The sequence below is a fragment of the Equus przewalskii genome, chromosome 13, assembly GCF_037783145.1.
Source record: "Equus przewalskii isolate Varuska chromosome 13, EquPr2, whole genome shotgun sequence".
NCBI lineage: Eukaryota > Metazoa > Chordata > Mammalia > Perissodactyla > Equidae > Equus > Equus przewalskii.
In genome coordinates, this window is record NC_091843.1 from 49,662,401 (window position 1) to 49,678,657 (window position 16,257).

The window sequence follows — 16,257 nt, forward strand, 5'->3', positions numbered from 1 at the left end:
ACCTCTGTATTTGGTCCAAAGATGCATTCATCTCTCTTTTACAAAGCTGATTTCTAAGCTATCAAACTAGTTCTTCATATCAGAAGAATGTATTAAAAAGTTGACAACTAATCTAAATGAAAAGTATCAATCCTCTTATGTTTCATCTCAAGGAAAGTAAATCAGACGCCAAGAAGCTGTGAGATACTGCAAAGATATGGGACTATAGAAACAGCACTGGGTGATGCATAAACAAAGTCTGGGCGGGGCGCTACGTGAACACAGAGGAAGTATTCAGCACTGGCTGCAATGCCTGTGTGGCCCCCACATACACACACACCCCCTCGAGAGGAGACCACGCATATGCATTTAACTTACAACAACTTGGCCACACATAGATACTCAGTCAGAGTCTGCCCTTTTGTGCAATTAGAAATATTATCAAATTGTTTCTTGCATATGTAATCTTTATTACATATTGTGTTTTACTATACAATCCAACTTTTAGAATACATATTATTACACTTTACACACAGTATAAGGGGTTTTCAGGGATGATTGGACTACACACATATCTTGCCTTAAATACTAACTTTGGAATCAAATTTCCATACAAAATGGAACTTCAATATGTGTCTTCATAGTCAATTCTTCTAAGTTGAACAAAATTTTAAATATGAAAAAAATCATGCGACTCTCTAAGGTGAAGTCATCTTACCCATATTTACCTACCTTTGGAGAGGTCAATTTCAAATTTATTTGGAAGTGAATATCCATGCTAGGTTTATAGACCTTTAGATAAGATTTGTACCTCCGTTGCTAATCTGTTTATTTCAGTTCCAGCTAACCCAGTTCCAGGGCTAACACTGTATTTTCAAAATCCACAGGACCTTGGCTTCCAGAGGCACTGGCTTCACAGGTGGAACAGAAGGTAAGGTGAGTGAGGCTTCACAGGCACAACCAAGGCTTGACACAGGGCAGAGGCATCCAATTTGGAAACCAACCCATTTTAATCACATCCCAAATTAGGAAGACAGACATGCAGTCCTCAGAAAGGGATAACGCATGCAGGAAGTCAGAAAATAATCTTAAGCGTCCTCTTTTGCCTTTGCTAACAGTGTCTGCAGACCTAAATGAATTTTTGGTGAGAATAATTCTGCAAGTGCAATGATATGAAATTATTATTGAGATTTTCAATAGGCAAAATTGTGAGAAAATCTGTTTTCAGATACCTTTCAGACTGATTACTTCTAAACACCCGCAAATTCAGGAATTACAGAGTGATTGTGGCACACATTCCCAGCCCAGGGGAGACCAGAGAGAGTGGATGCTCCACATTTTTCATGCCCTTGGGGTGTTGGTGCACAAAGTAACTTCCACATTACAAGGGAGGCGAGTGGAAAATGATGGCAGCTGGAAGTATTAATTCCGTTCCTAACATCATCATTCATGGCAAAACCAAGCCCAGAAGCTTCAGCTCCAGAAAAGCAGATGCTACAGGTGTCACTAGCTATGGCCCCTTGGGAACAGGTTTGTTGAAGATACCTGGTACAATGCTTCCACACTGATTAGGTTTTTAAAATAATTACCTAAAACCCAAATTTACACACTCTTTCCTACAGTGCCATGAATGCTTCAAGGGGCAAAAAGGAGGCCAGTGGGTCCCCCTTCAACCAAAACATTTCTGTTTTTATCTGTTTTATATATTGGGATTTTGTTTAAGATTTCATTTTTTGAATAATTCTACAGTTTAAAAATTACTGATTTAGGGGCTGGCCTGGTAGCCAAGTAGTTAAGTTTGCACACTCCACTTGGGTGGCCCAGGGTTTCGCTGGTTCAGATCCTGGGCGAGGACATGGCACCGCTCGTCAGGCCATGCTGAGGTGGCGTCCCACATGGCACAACCAGAAGGACTTACAACTAGAATATACAACTCTGCCCTGGGGGCTTTGGGGACAAGAAGAAGAAAAGGAGAAAAAAAAGAAAAAAGATTGGCAACAGATGGTAATGGCAGTCCCAACCAGCAATTTTTTCTTCTTTACTTGGACCTAACTAATACCCCCAGGCGATGCATTTCATAGGCTGGTGATGCACAGACTTAGCATATACTTGAATCAATTTTCAACGGAAGCCTTTGACTTAATTGAATACTGTCTGGGCCTTGAATTCTGAGAGAACAAACCAGAAACACCTGTGTGACCATGCATGACTTCAACGTCTGTCATTTCTCCCCTGACACGTCTCATTCTGGCTAAATACTATAAACCAGTGACTTCCAATTGGTCTTCTGCAGCATTTTCGTATCTTTATAGTTTAGCTTCCTTCTAACAAGACAAGTCTCGATAAAATGCAAAGGTTTGCCTCCTTCTGCTCTTCAACCCGAGAGCCTCCTAGCTTGCCCTCTCTCCTCTTCTTGCTGGTCAGCCTCACAAGGTGGAAACTTCTTTTTCAGCCCATTTTGGATGGTGAATTAGAGATATGAGAGCAATCTCCACAATTTTTCTAGCTAAGAGTAAAACCCAAATGTTCCTCCAAAGTCAGAGCAGAGTCCCGTGGTTTTGTATTTTCCCTGGCAGTATGGGACAGATAGAGGTCTTCTGTGCTTGCAGACATCACTCTGATATTTGGAACTGGAACTCACCAATGGCTGGCAGCTTTTCCATCACTTTTGGCCTTCAGCTCCTAATACATAGCTCTTTGCACATGAGGAGTCATAATCAATGTTGAGACATCATTCTACTGAGTGACCCCATAAGAGGCAAAAAAATTGATACTCGTTTTGAGGGGAGAGCTTCCTTTGGAGGAGACCAGCTCTCATTAAAGAAATGCTCATTGGCTTTAGTGAGGGACGTTTGCACTCTCCATTGAGCTAAGTCACTAACAAGATCCACCCACTAGTCCCCTGTAAGAATGTTCTACCATGCACCTGGGAAAAGAGGCATATATAACTTCCACAGCAGGTCATTCTGAAGAGGAAAATGTGGTCAGGCAGAGAAGGAGGGGCGCCTTCTTATCACAAAGTTTCCTTTGATAGATTCAAGCTCACTTGACTGGTTGATGAACCCCAGGCCTCCCAGGGCCACCCTCAGCACAAACTAGCACCGATTCCTTCTCAGAACATTCCTGCATTCTGAAGAGTGGCTGTCTGGGAGAGCCTCACAAAGCTGCAGGTTATAACATCCCTATGGATCATTCTTCAAGGGTTCTGCCAGCTATAGCATTGCTTAGGCCCCCTGGTGCTTCAAGGGCCACAGAAGACAGGATAGCAAAGCTCCAAAGGAAAGAAAAGCCCCACAAGACCCAGGTTCCTGACCCTGTCAGAGATGGAGCCAAGCAAGCTGTTTCCACCCACCAGGCCAAACCCAGAAAAAGTGTTTGGCTTGACATGGTGTTGAGTTTTTCTGTTGGCTTCTCAGGTTGACCCACTGACCAAACACGATACCCCACCACTGCTTGGGATTTTGCAAGTTTATAATCCATATAGAAGAAACATTGTTATATAAACCTTGCCAAGACTATAGGCCTTTTAAATTCCCAACTAAGAAGCCGAAGAAATTTATGGCAGTGTTGCTAGATGGGGAGGCCAAGTAAACTCACAATGTTGATCTTAGGTCTGTTTAAATTTCTCTTGCCTTCTGGCACTTTAAGAAGTAGTGGAAAGAAATCATTTACTCATAGGTGCATTAAGCATTTGGAAACACAGGGGTACCGGGGAAGAGCATTAGGAACATAATTGATGTGACACATGTGGTCCTGGCCTGTGGAGGGCAGGATTTCACTCCAACACTGCAGCCATTCGTGTCATGGGTGGCAAAAAAACCTAAGAGTACCTTCATGCAATAAATAGAGTGAATTATATGGAGGCTCAGTTTTCCTACCAGGGAAGTCTTGGTAACTAACCAGCCCTCCCCTGCGCCCCCATAAAAGGACACACTGGTTGGAAATGGAGTTAGTCATCATATAAGGAAGATCCAGTTGGCCTCAAAGTATAAGGACGTGGCTTTCTTATGAAGGTTTCCTCTGCTTCTTTGTCATTAGTCCTTGGTCTTGCTTCTGCTTTTTGTGCTGTAATGTCTGCAGGATTAGCGACAGGAGTCACTCAATTTCAGATCCTTTTAGGACTGTAGTTGGAGGAGAACGAGTTGAACCCTAAAAAGAAAAGACTGGCATTTAGCACATGATTCAGCCTTCATTTGCTCATTGCATGTCTTTGTGGGAGAATGTGGGATTCATTTAACAAGGGTTACTTTCTGCAAAACCCTGCGATTCTGCAGGCCTCCTGGAGTAGTGTGAGGCAAAATGCTGCGGGAATCTCCACTCTCTCGCCCAGGGTTGGAAGCGAAATGGAGGAGCCTATTTTTAAGTGCCAGATTACCTTGATTTAATACAAGATGAAATGCAATCTGATATGAGAACTGGTAATGGACTAACAAATGACTCAAGTAAAAAGTCATTTTAATGCAAAGTCCTGGACATGATGTATGACCTTCCTGGGAAGCCAACTAATTGTGCGCCCCTAAGGTGCGTGCCTCTAGGAATTTTCTGGATGTGACGCCTAACGCTTATCTACCCTCCTCCACTGTCTCCATTTTAGTGCTCACTTGTGTGTAATCTGAGTATTTTATATAGGGAAAAACTTGTTGGAGTTGAAACTGGAGAAAAATATGCCTTAACAGAATGTGTAATTTAACAATCCAGTAAGTCAGACTAGAATTTGTTGGAATAACATCTCTAAGAATCTTCCATAATCAGTGACCTAGATCTTTAAAAGGAAAAGAAAAGAATGCCTTAGAACTTTTTTTCAAGCTGAAGAAAGCTGACCTTATTTAAGTCTGTAAGGAATAGTGAGAGAAAGAGAGAGAGAAAGAGAAAGAAAGAAAACAAAACAAAGGTCTTGGTTTCTAATTTCCCTGCAGCAGGAATGATTTTCCTCTGTTTTCATTCTCTCTCGTCTCCACCCTCCTCCCACTAAGTTCTTGGATTTGTGTATCTTTAGATGCAGACGCTCAGATGCGTTCTTCACTCAGGAAGTTCTCCTCACGCCTTGTGAGGTCTTGGAACAAAAATTGGTTGAGAAAGAAACAACTGCTGCTTCTCTGTCCAGAAGAAAGATGCACATTTGATCATGGAGCTCAAAAAAGTTTGGTGGTTTGTGGGGGGGGGCGGGGAAGGGGTGGAGATGGCGTTGAGCAAGGGGTAGGGAAGAAGGAAGAAGGGGAGGGGAATCTTATTGCCTACATGTTTAATTTTTCTTCTGAGAGGAATACATGAGCCAACAGTCACTGTCTGCAAACATGGTTTGTAGGGGAACAAAACGAACATAAATAGCGTTTGACTGGGTCCGGCCTCCTAATTAGAATGTGCGGTGTTTGTGCTCGTGAGGAATTTGAGTCTCTCTTTTTTGTCTAATTTCCTCACATGATTCCTCACTTTCACTCCCACCAACCCTCACCCCCACCCCAAATACTAAGGCTTTTCTCAATAACAAAAGACAATATTTTACAAAAAGTAGGTTTTACACTCAGAAATTTCATTGCTCGCTCCCTTGAAGGAGGGGAAACATGGTTTGGAAAGGCTCTGTTTATTGGTCTATAAATCATGGTCACCAAGTCTGACCCAGCCGCTGGGGTGCCCGGGGTCAAGGGACCCTTTCAGAGCTTAGAAGCTCTGAAGCTTCTCTTTTTGCTGGGCTCTTAATCAACCCTCTAAAGGCAGAAAGAACATCAAACGACCGAGACCTCGAAGAAGGATTGGTGGTTTAAATGACTCAGCCTCCGCTTGAGAGAAAGAATTTCTTAGAGAGTCTGCCCCATCCTAAGTGGTTTTCTGATTATTTGGAGGCAGATGAGGGACTGACAAGGGAGAAATAAGAGATCATTCCAATAATACAAATGATTTAAAACCAAGGACAAAGACAGTAAACATCAACCCCTCTGACTGAGCTCCCTACTCTTTAAAATAAAGATAATAATAACCGCTTTCTAGCATTCCTTAGAGGACTGAGGGGTGATGCCCAGTCTCCTGATCAGTCTGCCAGGCCAGATTCTGGCTGTTGGTGCCTCAATTTTTCTCATCTGTAAAATGGCAATAACTACAGTCCCTACCTGTGCTGTTGTGAGACTCCAATGAGAAAAGACATGAAATGGGTTTGGAATAGCCAGGTATACACTAAGTGCTCATTAAAAGTTAGCACAACACACGTCAAGCTCCTAGCGTGATATCTAGGCCCTCAATGAGAGCTAGTTTCCCTCCCCACAGTTCTGAACTAGCGGCGCATATCCAAAATGAAGCAGCATGAAATAATCACAAGAACGTGACTTTTGATGCCAATCAGGTTTGGGTTCAAATCCTAGCTTCTTCACTCGCTAGCTGTGTGACTTTGAACAAATTACTTTCGATGGGCCTTGGTTTTCTTCTCTAAACTAGACAACAATGCCTCTCTCACAAGGTAGCTATGAGAACAAAAGCAGGGACTCCACACAGGAGAATGTTTCATTTGATGGTGATGTCTGGCTTAAAAGCTATCAAAAACCAAAGATACAGGCTCAGTGTTCGCTGGTCTGATAAAATAAGCATGCACTGAACTTCCACTGTGAGCAGGTGCTTCAGTGCTAAGTACCGAAGGTACAAAGGTGAATATCACACAGTCCTCCCCGACAGATCTTCAAGTCTAGGGAAGGAGACACGTAAGGAAATGTCATTTTAATGCTCTGTGGCTCTCGGTATTGTCAAAGCATATTCAGAAGACCAGAGAAGACTCCATAACCTACTGTTCCCTTGCCTGATACGTCTTTCTCCAACTCTTCACCAAAGTAACTCCTGTTGTCCTTCAGCTTTCAGACTGGACTTCACTTGGTCGAGGAAGCTTCCCCAAACTCCAGGCTGTTACCCACTATGAAGGCACCCCATGTTTCCCGCTTTCTAACACACATCACATATATAATGTCTTGTTCATTATACTCTCTCCTACCTCAGCCCACCAGTATTTTCAGGGCTGTGTTAAACTCATTCACTTGTTAAGTGCAGTATCAATCTTTTATATAGGATGAACGGATATGCCCCCTAAAGCTGCTCATGGATGAAGGAGCTGATTGTGAGGTGAATCAAATATTCTAGGGCCTCCTGGGGCCCTCAGGGTCTAGCCTCTGGTCTGAAGGAGCAGGAGGCAATTCTGTGAGCATTAACACAATCCAATGAGTCAAAAAATACTTTGAGGGGCTGGCCTGATGGCGCAGTGGTTAAGTCTACGTGCTCTGCTTCAGCGGCCTGGGGTTCCCTGGTTCGGATCCTGGGCACGGACATACACACTGCTTATCAAGCCATGCTATGGCAGGCATCCCCCATATAAAATAGGGGAAGATGGGCATAGATGTTAGCTCAGGGCTTATCTTCCTCAACACAAAGAGGAGAATTGGCAGCAGATGTTAGCTCAGGGCTAATCTTCCTCAAAAAAAAAACTTTGAAAGCTCAGAAATAAATCCTTCCATACAGTCATGCACTGCCTAATGATGTTTCAGTCAACGATGAACCACATATATGATGCTGGTCTCATAAGATTATAATGGAGCTGAAAAATGCCTATCTCCTAGTGACATCATAGCCATCATAATGTTGTAATACAATGCATTACTCACGTGTTTGTGGTGACGATGGTATAAACAAACTTTCTGTGCTGCCAGTCATATAAAAGTATATAAAATTATGTACGGCACATAATACTTGATAATGATAATAAATGACTATGTTACTGGTTTACATATCTGCTGTGTTATACTTTTTATTGCTTTTTAGAGTGTACTCTTTCTACTTACTAAAAAAAAGTTTGCGGGGGCCGGCCCAGTGGTGCAGCAGTTAAGTGCGCACGTTCTGCTTCTCGGCGGCCCAGGGTTTGCCGGTTTGGATCCTGGGTGCAGACGTGGCACCGCATGGCAAAAGCCATGCTGTGGTAGGCGTCCCACGTATAAAGTAGAGGAAGATGGGCATGGATGTTAGCTCAGGGCCAGTCTTCCTTAGGAAAAAAAGGAGGATTGACAGATGTTAGCTCAGGGCTAATCTTCCTTGGGGGAAAAAAAAGTTTGCTGTAAAACAATACACCGTATTATGCCAGCAGTAGCCTTATACATTTTGTTTACTGCATCTCTTGGTTGCATCATTTTCTCTTGGGCTTCATTTAATCTCGTGTTGTTTTGTTCATCATGGCCCCTAAGCATACAAAATCCACTGCTAATGTTGTCAGTAAGAGGCCACATTGAGTGATTGACCTGGAAATGAAATTATAAGTGATTAAGGACTACAAAGGTGGAAAATCAGTGATGGTTATTGCTCGCCAGTCAGGCATGTCCCATTCCACTATAGCCAAAATCTTGAAGAACAAGAACAAAGTGATGGAAGCTGTTAAATGATCTGCTTCATTGAAGGCAAAGAGACTAACAAAAATTTGAGAAGGGCCGATATCAGACATGGAGAAACTTCTAATGACCTGGATGAAAGACCAGACACAGAAGCAATGCCCCTCAGCATCACGATAGTCACAGCCAAAGCAAAAAGTGTGTTTGCGATGTTTGCCTTTCAGAAAAGGCTGGACCAACTACAACATCGAATTTACTGCTAGCTCTGGGTGGTTGAAATGATTCAAGAATCAATATTCATCACATAATGTGAAAGTGAGTGGTGAGTCTGTGAGCGCTGATGTGAAGGCAGCTGAGGAATTTTTGGAAATTCTAGATAAGCTGATTGTGGAGGGAAATTACCTGCCAGAGCAAATATTCAATATGGATGAAACCTTCCTATTCTGGAAACAGATACCTGAAAGGACTTCCATCCATAAGGAGGACAAGTCAATGCCAGGTTTCAAGGCTTTTAAGGACAGGATAATAGTTTTGCTTGTGGGCAAATTTGCAGGTTCTAAATTGAAACCCGCTGTGATGTGGCACAGTGAGAACCCCAGGGCCGTCAAGCATATCAATGAGCACACACTGCCAGTGTACTACAGGAGCTATAAGAAGTCATGGATGACCCAGCTCCTCTTCCAGGATGGTCTCCTGAATTGCTATGCCAGCAAAAAAGGAGAAGTACTATTGAGAATAACATAGCTTTCACGATTTTGCTTATCGTTGATAATTCTCTTGGACATCCTCCTCTTGTTGGTGATCTTCATGCCAATATCAAAGCAGTGTTTCTCCCTCCAGACACCACCTCTTTGATCCAGCTAATGGATTAAGGAGTTATAGCAGCTTTTAAGGCCTACTAATTGAGGAGGACCTTTGCCCAGGCTACTTCTGCAAATGAGGAAGACACTGAGAAGACACTGATGCAATTCTGGAAGGATTACAACATCTGTGACTGCATCAAGAACTTTGCTTGGGCTTCGGATGATGTTACAAAGGAGTCTATGAATGGCTTCTGGAAGAAGACACTCAAGAGGTTCATCCATGACTTCAAAGGATTTGCCAAGGATGAGGAGGTTTCAAAAATCAACAAGGCTGTGGTTGAGATGGCAAACAGCTTTAACCTGGGTGCGGATGAGGAAGACATTGAGGAGCTCCCAGACGTGGTTCCCGAGGAAGTGACTAACGAGGAGTTGTTGGAACTGGAACAGGAACGCATGGTCAAAGAAGAGGCAAGAGAAAAGTTAACTGCAGGAGAAGAAAAAGAATCTCCAAGAAAATTCACAGTGAAGGGTTTAGCAAAAGCTGTTGCAGACCTCAATAAGCTCCTTAAAAAGTTTGAAAACATAGACCCCCCAACACTGAAAGGTTTTCCTTAATAGACAGGAATGTTCATGGTACAGTATCTGCTTACAAGCAAATCTATGATAAAAAAAAAAAAAAGAAACAAATGAAGCAAACCACCATGGGACATATTTCTGAAAAGAGTGACACCTCCTCGAGAAGAGCTTCAGGCAGGTCCTTCAGGAGGTGTTCCAGAAGAAGACATTGTTACCATAGGAGATGGCAGCTTCATGGATATTATTGCCCTGTAGTGGGACCAGATGTGGAGAGGAAGACAGTGATGTTGACGATCCTGAGCCTGTGTAGGCCTAGGCTAATGTGTGTGTTTGTGTCTTTGTTTTTAACAAAAAAGTTTAAAAAGTAAAAAAATTAAAACTTTGAAAAATAGAAAAGACGCTTATAGAATAAGGATATAACGAAAGAAAATTTTTGTACAGTTGTACAATGTTTGTGTTTTAAGTTAAGTGTTATTATGAAAGGGTTAAAAAGTAAAAAGTTTATAAAATAAAAAACTTACAGTAAGCTAAGGTTAATTTATTACTGAAGAAAGAAAAACACATGTTTTTATAAACTTAGTGTAGCTGAAGTAGACAGTGTTTCTAAAGTCTGCAGTGTGCACAGTGATGTCCTAGGCCTGCACATTCACTCCCCACTCATCCATCGACTCACCCACAGCAACTTCCAGTCCTCCAAGCTCCATTCATGGCAAGTGCCTTATATAGGTGTACCATTTTTAATCTTTTATGCTGTATTTTTACTGTATCTTTTCTATGTTTAGATACGAACACATGGAACATTTTTTCTATGTTTAGATATGTTTAGATACGAACAGCATTGTACTACAATTGCTTACAATATTCAGTACAGTGTCATGCTATACAGGTTCATAGCCTAGGCACAATAGGCTATATCACATAGCCTAGGTGTGTAATAGGCTACACTATCTAGGGTTGTGTAAATACACTCTATGTTGTTCACACAATCTCGAAATTGCCTAACATCGCACTTCTCAGAACACATCCTTGTGGTTAAGTGACGCATAACTGTATACAGCCAAATGAGTTTCAGCAAGGGTAGCAATGGGGAAAGGACAGTCTTTTCAACAAATAGTAATGGGAAAACTGCATATACATATGCAAAAGAATGAACTTGGACCCTTTCCTTACACCATATATAAAAATTAACTCAAAATGGATAAACCACCTAAAAATAAGAGCTGAAACTATAAAATTCTTAGAGGAAAACATAGGGGAAAGCTTTAGGACATTGGATTTGGCAATGATTTCTTGGATATGACACCAAAGTCACAGGCAACAAAAGGAAAAAATAGATAAACTGGATTTCATGAAAATTTAAAATTTTGCACATCAAAGTGCACTATCAACAGAGTGAAAAAGCAACCCAAGGAATAGAAGAAAATATTTGTAAGTCATATATCTGATAAGGGGGTTAAGATCCAGAATATATCCAACTCTTACAACTCAATAACAAAAAAAACCTAACCTGATTTTAAAATGGGCAAAGGACTTGAATAGCCATTTCTTCAAAGAAGATATAACTAAATAGCCAATAAGAACATGAAACATTCACTAAACATTATTCAACATCACTAAACATTAGGGAAATAAAGGCAAATCAGAACCACAACATGAAATACTACTCACTAAGTAACATTACCATTACCATATTACTATCATTAAGATGGACATTATATTTAAAAAAAACCCAAAAAATAGAAAATAGGAAGTATTGGTGAGGACGTGAAAAATTGGAATGCTTGTGCACTGCTCATGGGAGTGTGAATTGGTACAGCGACTAAAGAAAACAGTATGACAGTTCCTCAAAAATTTTAAAAATAGAGGCCAGCCTGGTGGTATAGTGGTTAAGTCTGTGCACTCCACTTTGGTCGCCTGGGGTTCACGGGTCGGATCCTGGGCACAAACCTACACACTGCTCATCAAGCCATGCTGTGGTGGTGTCCCACATACAAAATAGAGAAAGACTGGCATAGATGTTAGCTCAGGGACAATCTTCTTCAAGCAAAAAGAGGAAGATTGGCAACAGACGTTAGCTCAGGACCAATCTTCCTCACTGAAAAAAAAAAAATTAAAAACAGAATTGTCATACGTTATGGCAATTCCAATTCTGAGTATATACGCAAAAGAATTGAAAACAGGATCTCAAAGAGATATTTGTACATGAATGTTCATGTCAGCATTATTCAAAATAGCCAATAGGTAGAAGCAGCCCAAGTGTCCATCGATGGATGCATGGATAAAGGAAATGTAATATGTGCATACAATGGAATATTTGGTCTTAAAAAGCAAGGAATTCTGACACATGCTACACATGAATAAAACTTGAAGATACTATGCTAAGCGAAATAAGCCGGTCACAAAAGGACAGATACTCTATGATTCCACTCATATGGGTACCTAGAGTAGTCAAATTCATAGACACAGAAAGTAGAATGGTCATTGCCCGGGGGTAGGGGGAGAGGGAAATGGGGAGTTATTGTTTAATGGGTACAGAGTTCCAGTTTGGGAAGATGAAAAAAGTTGTGGAGACGGCTGGTGGTGATGGTTGTACAACAACGTGAATGCACTTAATGTCTCTGAGCCGTACAGTTAAAATGGTTAAAATGGTAAATTCTACGTTATGTATATTTTACCACAATTTAAACAAGGTAAAAATAAAATAAAAGATTTACTTTGAATTAAAAGCATTTTGATACTGAAAGAAGTCTGAGAATCCCACCAGAGGTTGGAAGTTTGAGGTTACTCTCCATATGGGCTAAGTCCTGTTTCTCTGAAAGGCTGAAGGGAAGTCTCCGTCCAAGCAGACAGGTGAAGAGAGAAGGCAGGATGTAGCTTGATGGTGTTTGGAGAGAGGCTGGAGTTTGGAAAATCCAAAGACAGTGGTCTTCATAATCTTCCCTTCCTGTTTCTTTAGATTACTCTCGTCTTTTTCAGGGAAATGGACTCCATCTGGTCTGAGTCAGTAGCACTTTTTGAAATGTTGCTTTGAAGAGCTTGTTGATGTGCAAGAAAACCTTAGCCTCTTCTTATCTCCTTTGTTTTTAATGAAAGAACCTTTGTGATTGGCCAGAAGACTGGAAAGCCAGTAAGATTCGAATCCATATCCAAAGCTCAGGCCTGTGGAGTTTGAGCACTTTCAAAACTTGGCCCAAAGAAAAAGGGCTGCAAGGAAACGCTGCAGAATGAAAGTTGTAGAACTCTGGGTACCTGAAAAGTGAGCTGGGATGGACCCAACTCCTTAAGGCTTCTTTTGCCAAAAGCAGGGGGAGGGCAGGAGGCCGGTTTCTGGGCCTTGCCTCTTGGGTGCTCGGTTCATGTTCACAGAGACACAGCCTATGGAAGAGTAATGTGCCCCACTGGGCTCGTGTTCAGGACGCACATGAAAACAACTCAGTCTAGGAAAGCCATCTCCAATGGAAAACAAGCTAGAAAGTGGGAGGAAAACCAGGATGCTGGAGGGAAGCACTTAACTGTGGGATATGGTCTTTCAAAAGAAAATGAACCAAACCTATTTGTGATTCTTTGAACCCCACTTTGTGAGACTCGAGGAACCTCCACCCCAAACTCAGTTTATCTGTTTCATTTGAGAAACTAGTGGCTTTTTCTTACTTGGTCCAAAGCAAATTTATCAAAGTTGCTCCCAGTGAGTAGCAATGGAAGATACCAAATATATTTGTTCCATGGACAATGTCAAAGCAAACTATTTCTAAAACTGAAAACAGAATTCATCCAGCTGTGGATTTGGACTTATTTCCACATGGATTCATCTAAGAATAATTTCTCTCAGAGCGGCTGCTTTTTGGCCTGTTTTATGAGGGTCGTGCCCTCACATTTGGGGCTCAATGGCTCAGGTCCCTTCCTGCTCCTAAAAAGGAGGACTTAGTCAAGAGGCACTTTAAGGCTCAGAGCCAGGGAACCTCTTCACATGGGTGGTGTCCACTGAGGGGTGGGCAGTCTGTGACGGGGGACAAAAGGGAGCATAGTGTGAAGAAGGAATTTTTTTTCCAGAGTCACGTACAAAATTCACTTAGAGAAGCTGCAGGGCCAAAAAGCAGCGATTTGTTTCCCAAGCCTAAGAAAAGGCGACAGTTAGACACTGCTGGGTCAATCCGATGCAGTCTGTAAAGGGAGTTATGTAAATGCCCTTAGAGGGCAGGACTAGTGAGATCGCCAAGCTCTGAGGGGGATAAACATTGCTATCAAGGACTTTCAGGAAACTTCACTGGAATCTCCTTACTCTTTCAAAGTTGTGGCTGATTTGCAAGTTCTCTTTGTCCTAGTCCTGGGCTATTTCTATTACAAAAGGCCCAGAATAAATCCCTGTGAAGGGCTCAAAGGCTAAAACACTAGACTTTTAAGAAAAAAATAAAGAAACTGGGATTGAATTATCTAGGTAGACAAATTGCAGATGAATGTATCTGCAGATTTTTGGTAAGCTACTGGAATTCTATTAAATGGTCTGTGGCAGTTTAAAAACATGGCCCCCAAATTCTTTGACATTTCTTCCATGGAGAAGTGGGGGGTCAGTGTCCCCTCCCTTGAATCTGGGCAAGTTTGTAACAGCTTAAACCAATGAACTATGGTGGAAGTGATGCTATGCCAAGTCTGGTCCTCTTGGGATGCTCACTCCAGGGGAAGCCAGCCACCATGTGACACATCAAACTCCCCTAAGACTACCGTGCTAGAGAGACCATGTCCAGGCACTCTGGTCAACAGCCCCAGCTGAGCTCCCAGCTGACGGCCAGCATCAGCTGACAGCCACACCAGAGAGCCCTCTTGGATGTGCAGCCCAGTAGAGCCTTCAGAGGATCCAGCCCATCCAACTGCTGGCTCCAACCAACCACTTGAGAGATTCCAAACGAGAACTGCCCAGCTGAGCCCTTCCTGGATTCCTATCTACAAAATGGTGAGCAAAACAAAAAGGTTGTTTTAAGCCACTAAATTTTGGGGTAATTGGTTATGTAGCAGTAGTAACCTAAATCTGGTCCCTTGGTAGTTTGGTGGTTTCAGTGGGAAAGGTGAGTAGACAAATTTGTTTACATACACATCACAAACTTGCAATGTAAAGATGATTATGGTTTTAACAAAAATCCCATTTCATCCTCAATAACCACTATATTCTTAAAAGTTACACATGCACTATTAGGACGACATGTAGCCATTCTGTCATGGCTAACTTTCAGACAACGGGGTACAGTTCTTCATTGTATTTGCAAGTTATTATTTACAATAGTTAAATTTATATTTGTCATTTTTGTTATACATACATTTTTATTTGCTAGATGGTAAATACTTACAAATCCCTTATTATATTCCAGATACTATTTCAAGTGAGGACATTTACTCTTCAGAATGATCCCATAAGGTAGATATTATTATTATTACTATTCCCATTTTATAGATGAGAAAATCGAGTTACAGAGAGGTTAAGTATCTAGCTCATGGTCACATTATTTTTAAGTGTTGGATTTGGAATATGACCCCAGGCAATCTGGCTTGAGTCCATAAATTTTGACCCTTTGCTGCCTCTCAATTATACATCATTTTATTCACAATTCAAACACACACACACAAAAGAACTCCAAAGTGGTACACTGAAGTGCAAAAGAAGTAATAAAAACAGTAATAAAAATACACATCTCAGGAAAATGTCATAAATGTAAATGATCACCAGAACTAAGTGCAAATATAAATACATGTCTACATAGGCTGGGATGAATGAATCTGAGTTGTACATGATATCTGGAAAACAGATTTTATAAGTTCATCTATCCACTTACCCTTGGTCTCCAGTATATTATCTGCTATGAAATTTTGTCATATAGGGTCATGAAGCAACTCAAGCCTTCCTCTTTTTTTAAACGCAGCACAATAACCTTCCTGATAAACCAACAGAGTTTACTAGAACAAGTGCAAAGTAAAACTTGCCAGTAACAAATTTACCACTTGTGCTGTTAAGGCATAAAAGAGACCTAAAGGACAGAGGCATCATTTAAAGTGGCATTCTCTACAGGAAAACAAGTCACACTATTGCCAATAAGCTTGTAAAGCCAGCTCTATATTCACTGATTGATACCATGTTTGGCAAGAAAGCAGAACAAGCTATTGGGAAGCGCCCTTTTCAAATAGCACTGTGGGGGTCACGTAAGAACAATGACATAGAGTGTGGAGGAGCAATTGCCACCACGTGTACTGATTAAGAACACGTGCCCCTGAGCCAGAACGCCTAAGTCCACATCCCAATTCTACCACTTGCTAGCAATGTGACCTTGGGCAAGATACTTACCCTGCCTGTGCCTCAGTTTCCTCATATGTAAAATAGGGATACTGACAGTACCACCTCAGAGCTGCTAAGAGGATTAAGTAAATCAATCATTTAAAGCACTTAGCACAGTGCCTGGCACAGGGTACCTGCTATATAAATGTTTGTCAAAGAAGTACATAAAACATGTACTAACAGATATTTCCCCCTGTAGCTGGATAAAACCACTGGTGTGCAGTGTACAAAT

General features: G+C 41.6%; 1 protein-coding gene across 1 annotated transcript in view; it reads right to left on the bottom strand.

The window, feature by feature from the left end:
- Positions 1-425: 425 nt before the first annotated feature.
- The window catches only part of PRDM6 (PR/SET domain 6), a 124,800-nt gene continuing 108,968 nt past the window's right edge, over positions 426-16,257 (bottom strand). The window contains exon 7 of the mRNA XM_070569413.1: positions 426-4,128. Within this exon, the coding sequence (XP_070425514.1) occupies positions 4,095-4,128 (34 nt within the window). The 3' untranslated portion in view covers positions 426-4,094. The remainder of the gene's footprint in view (positions 4,129-16,257) is intronic.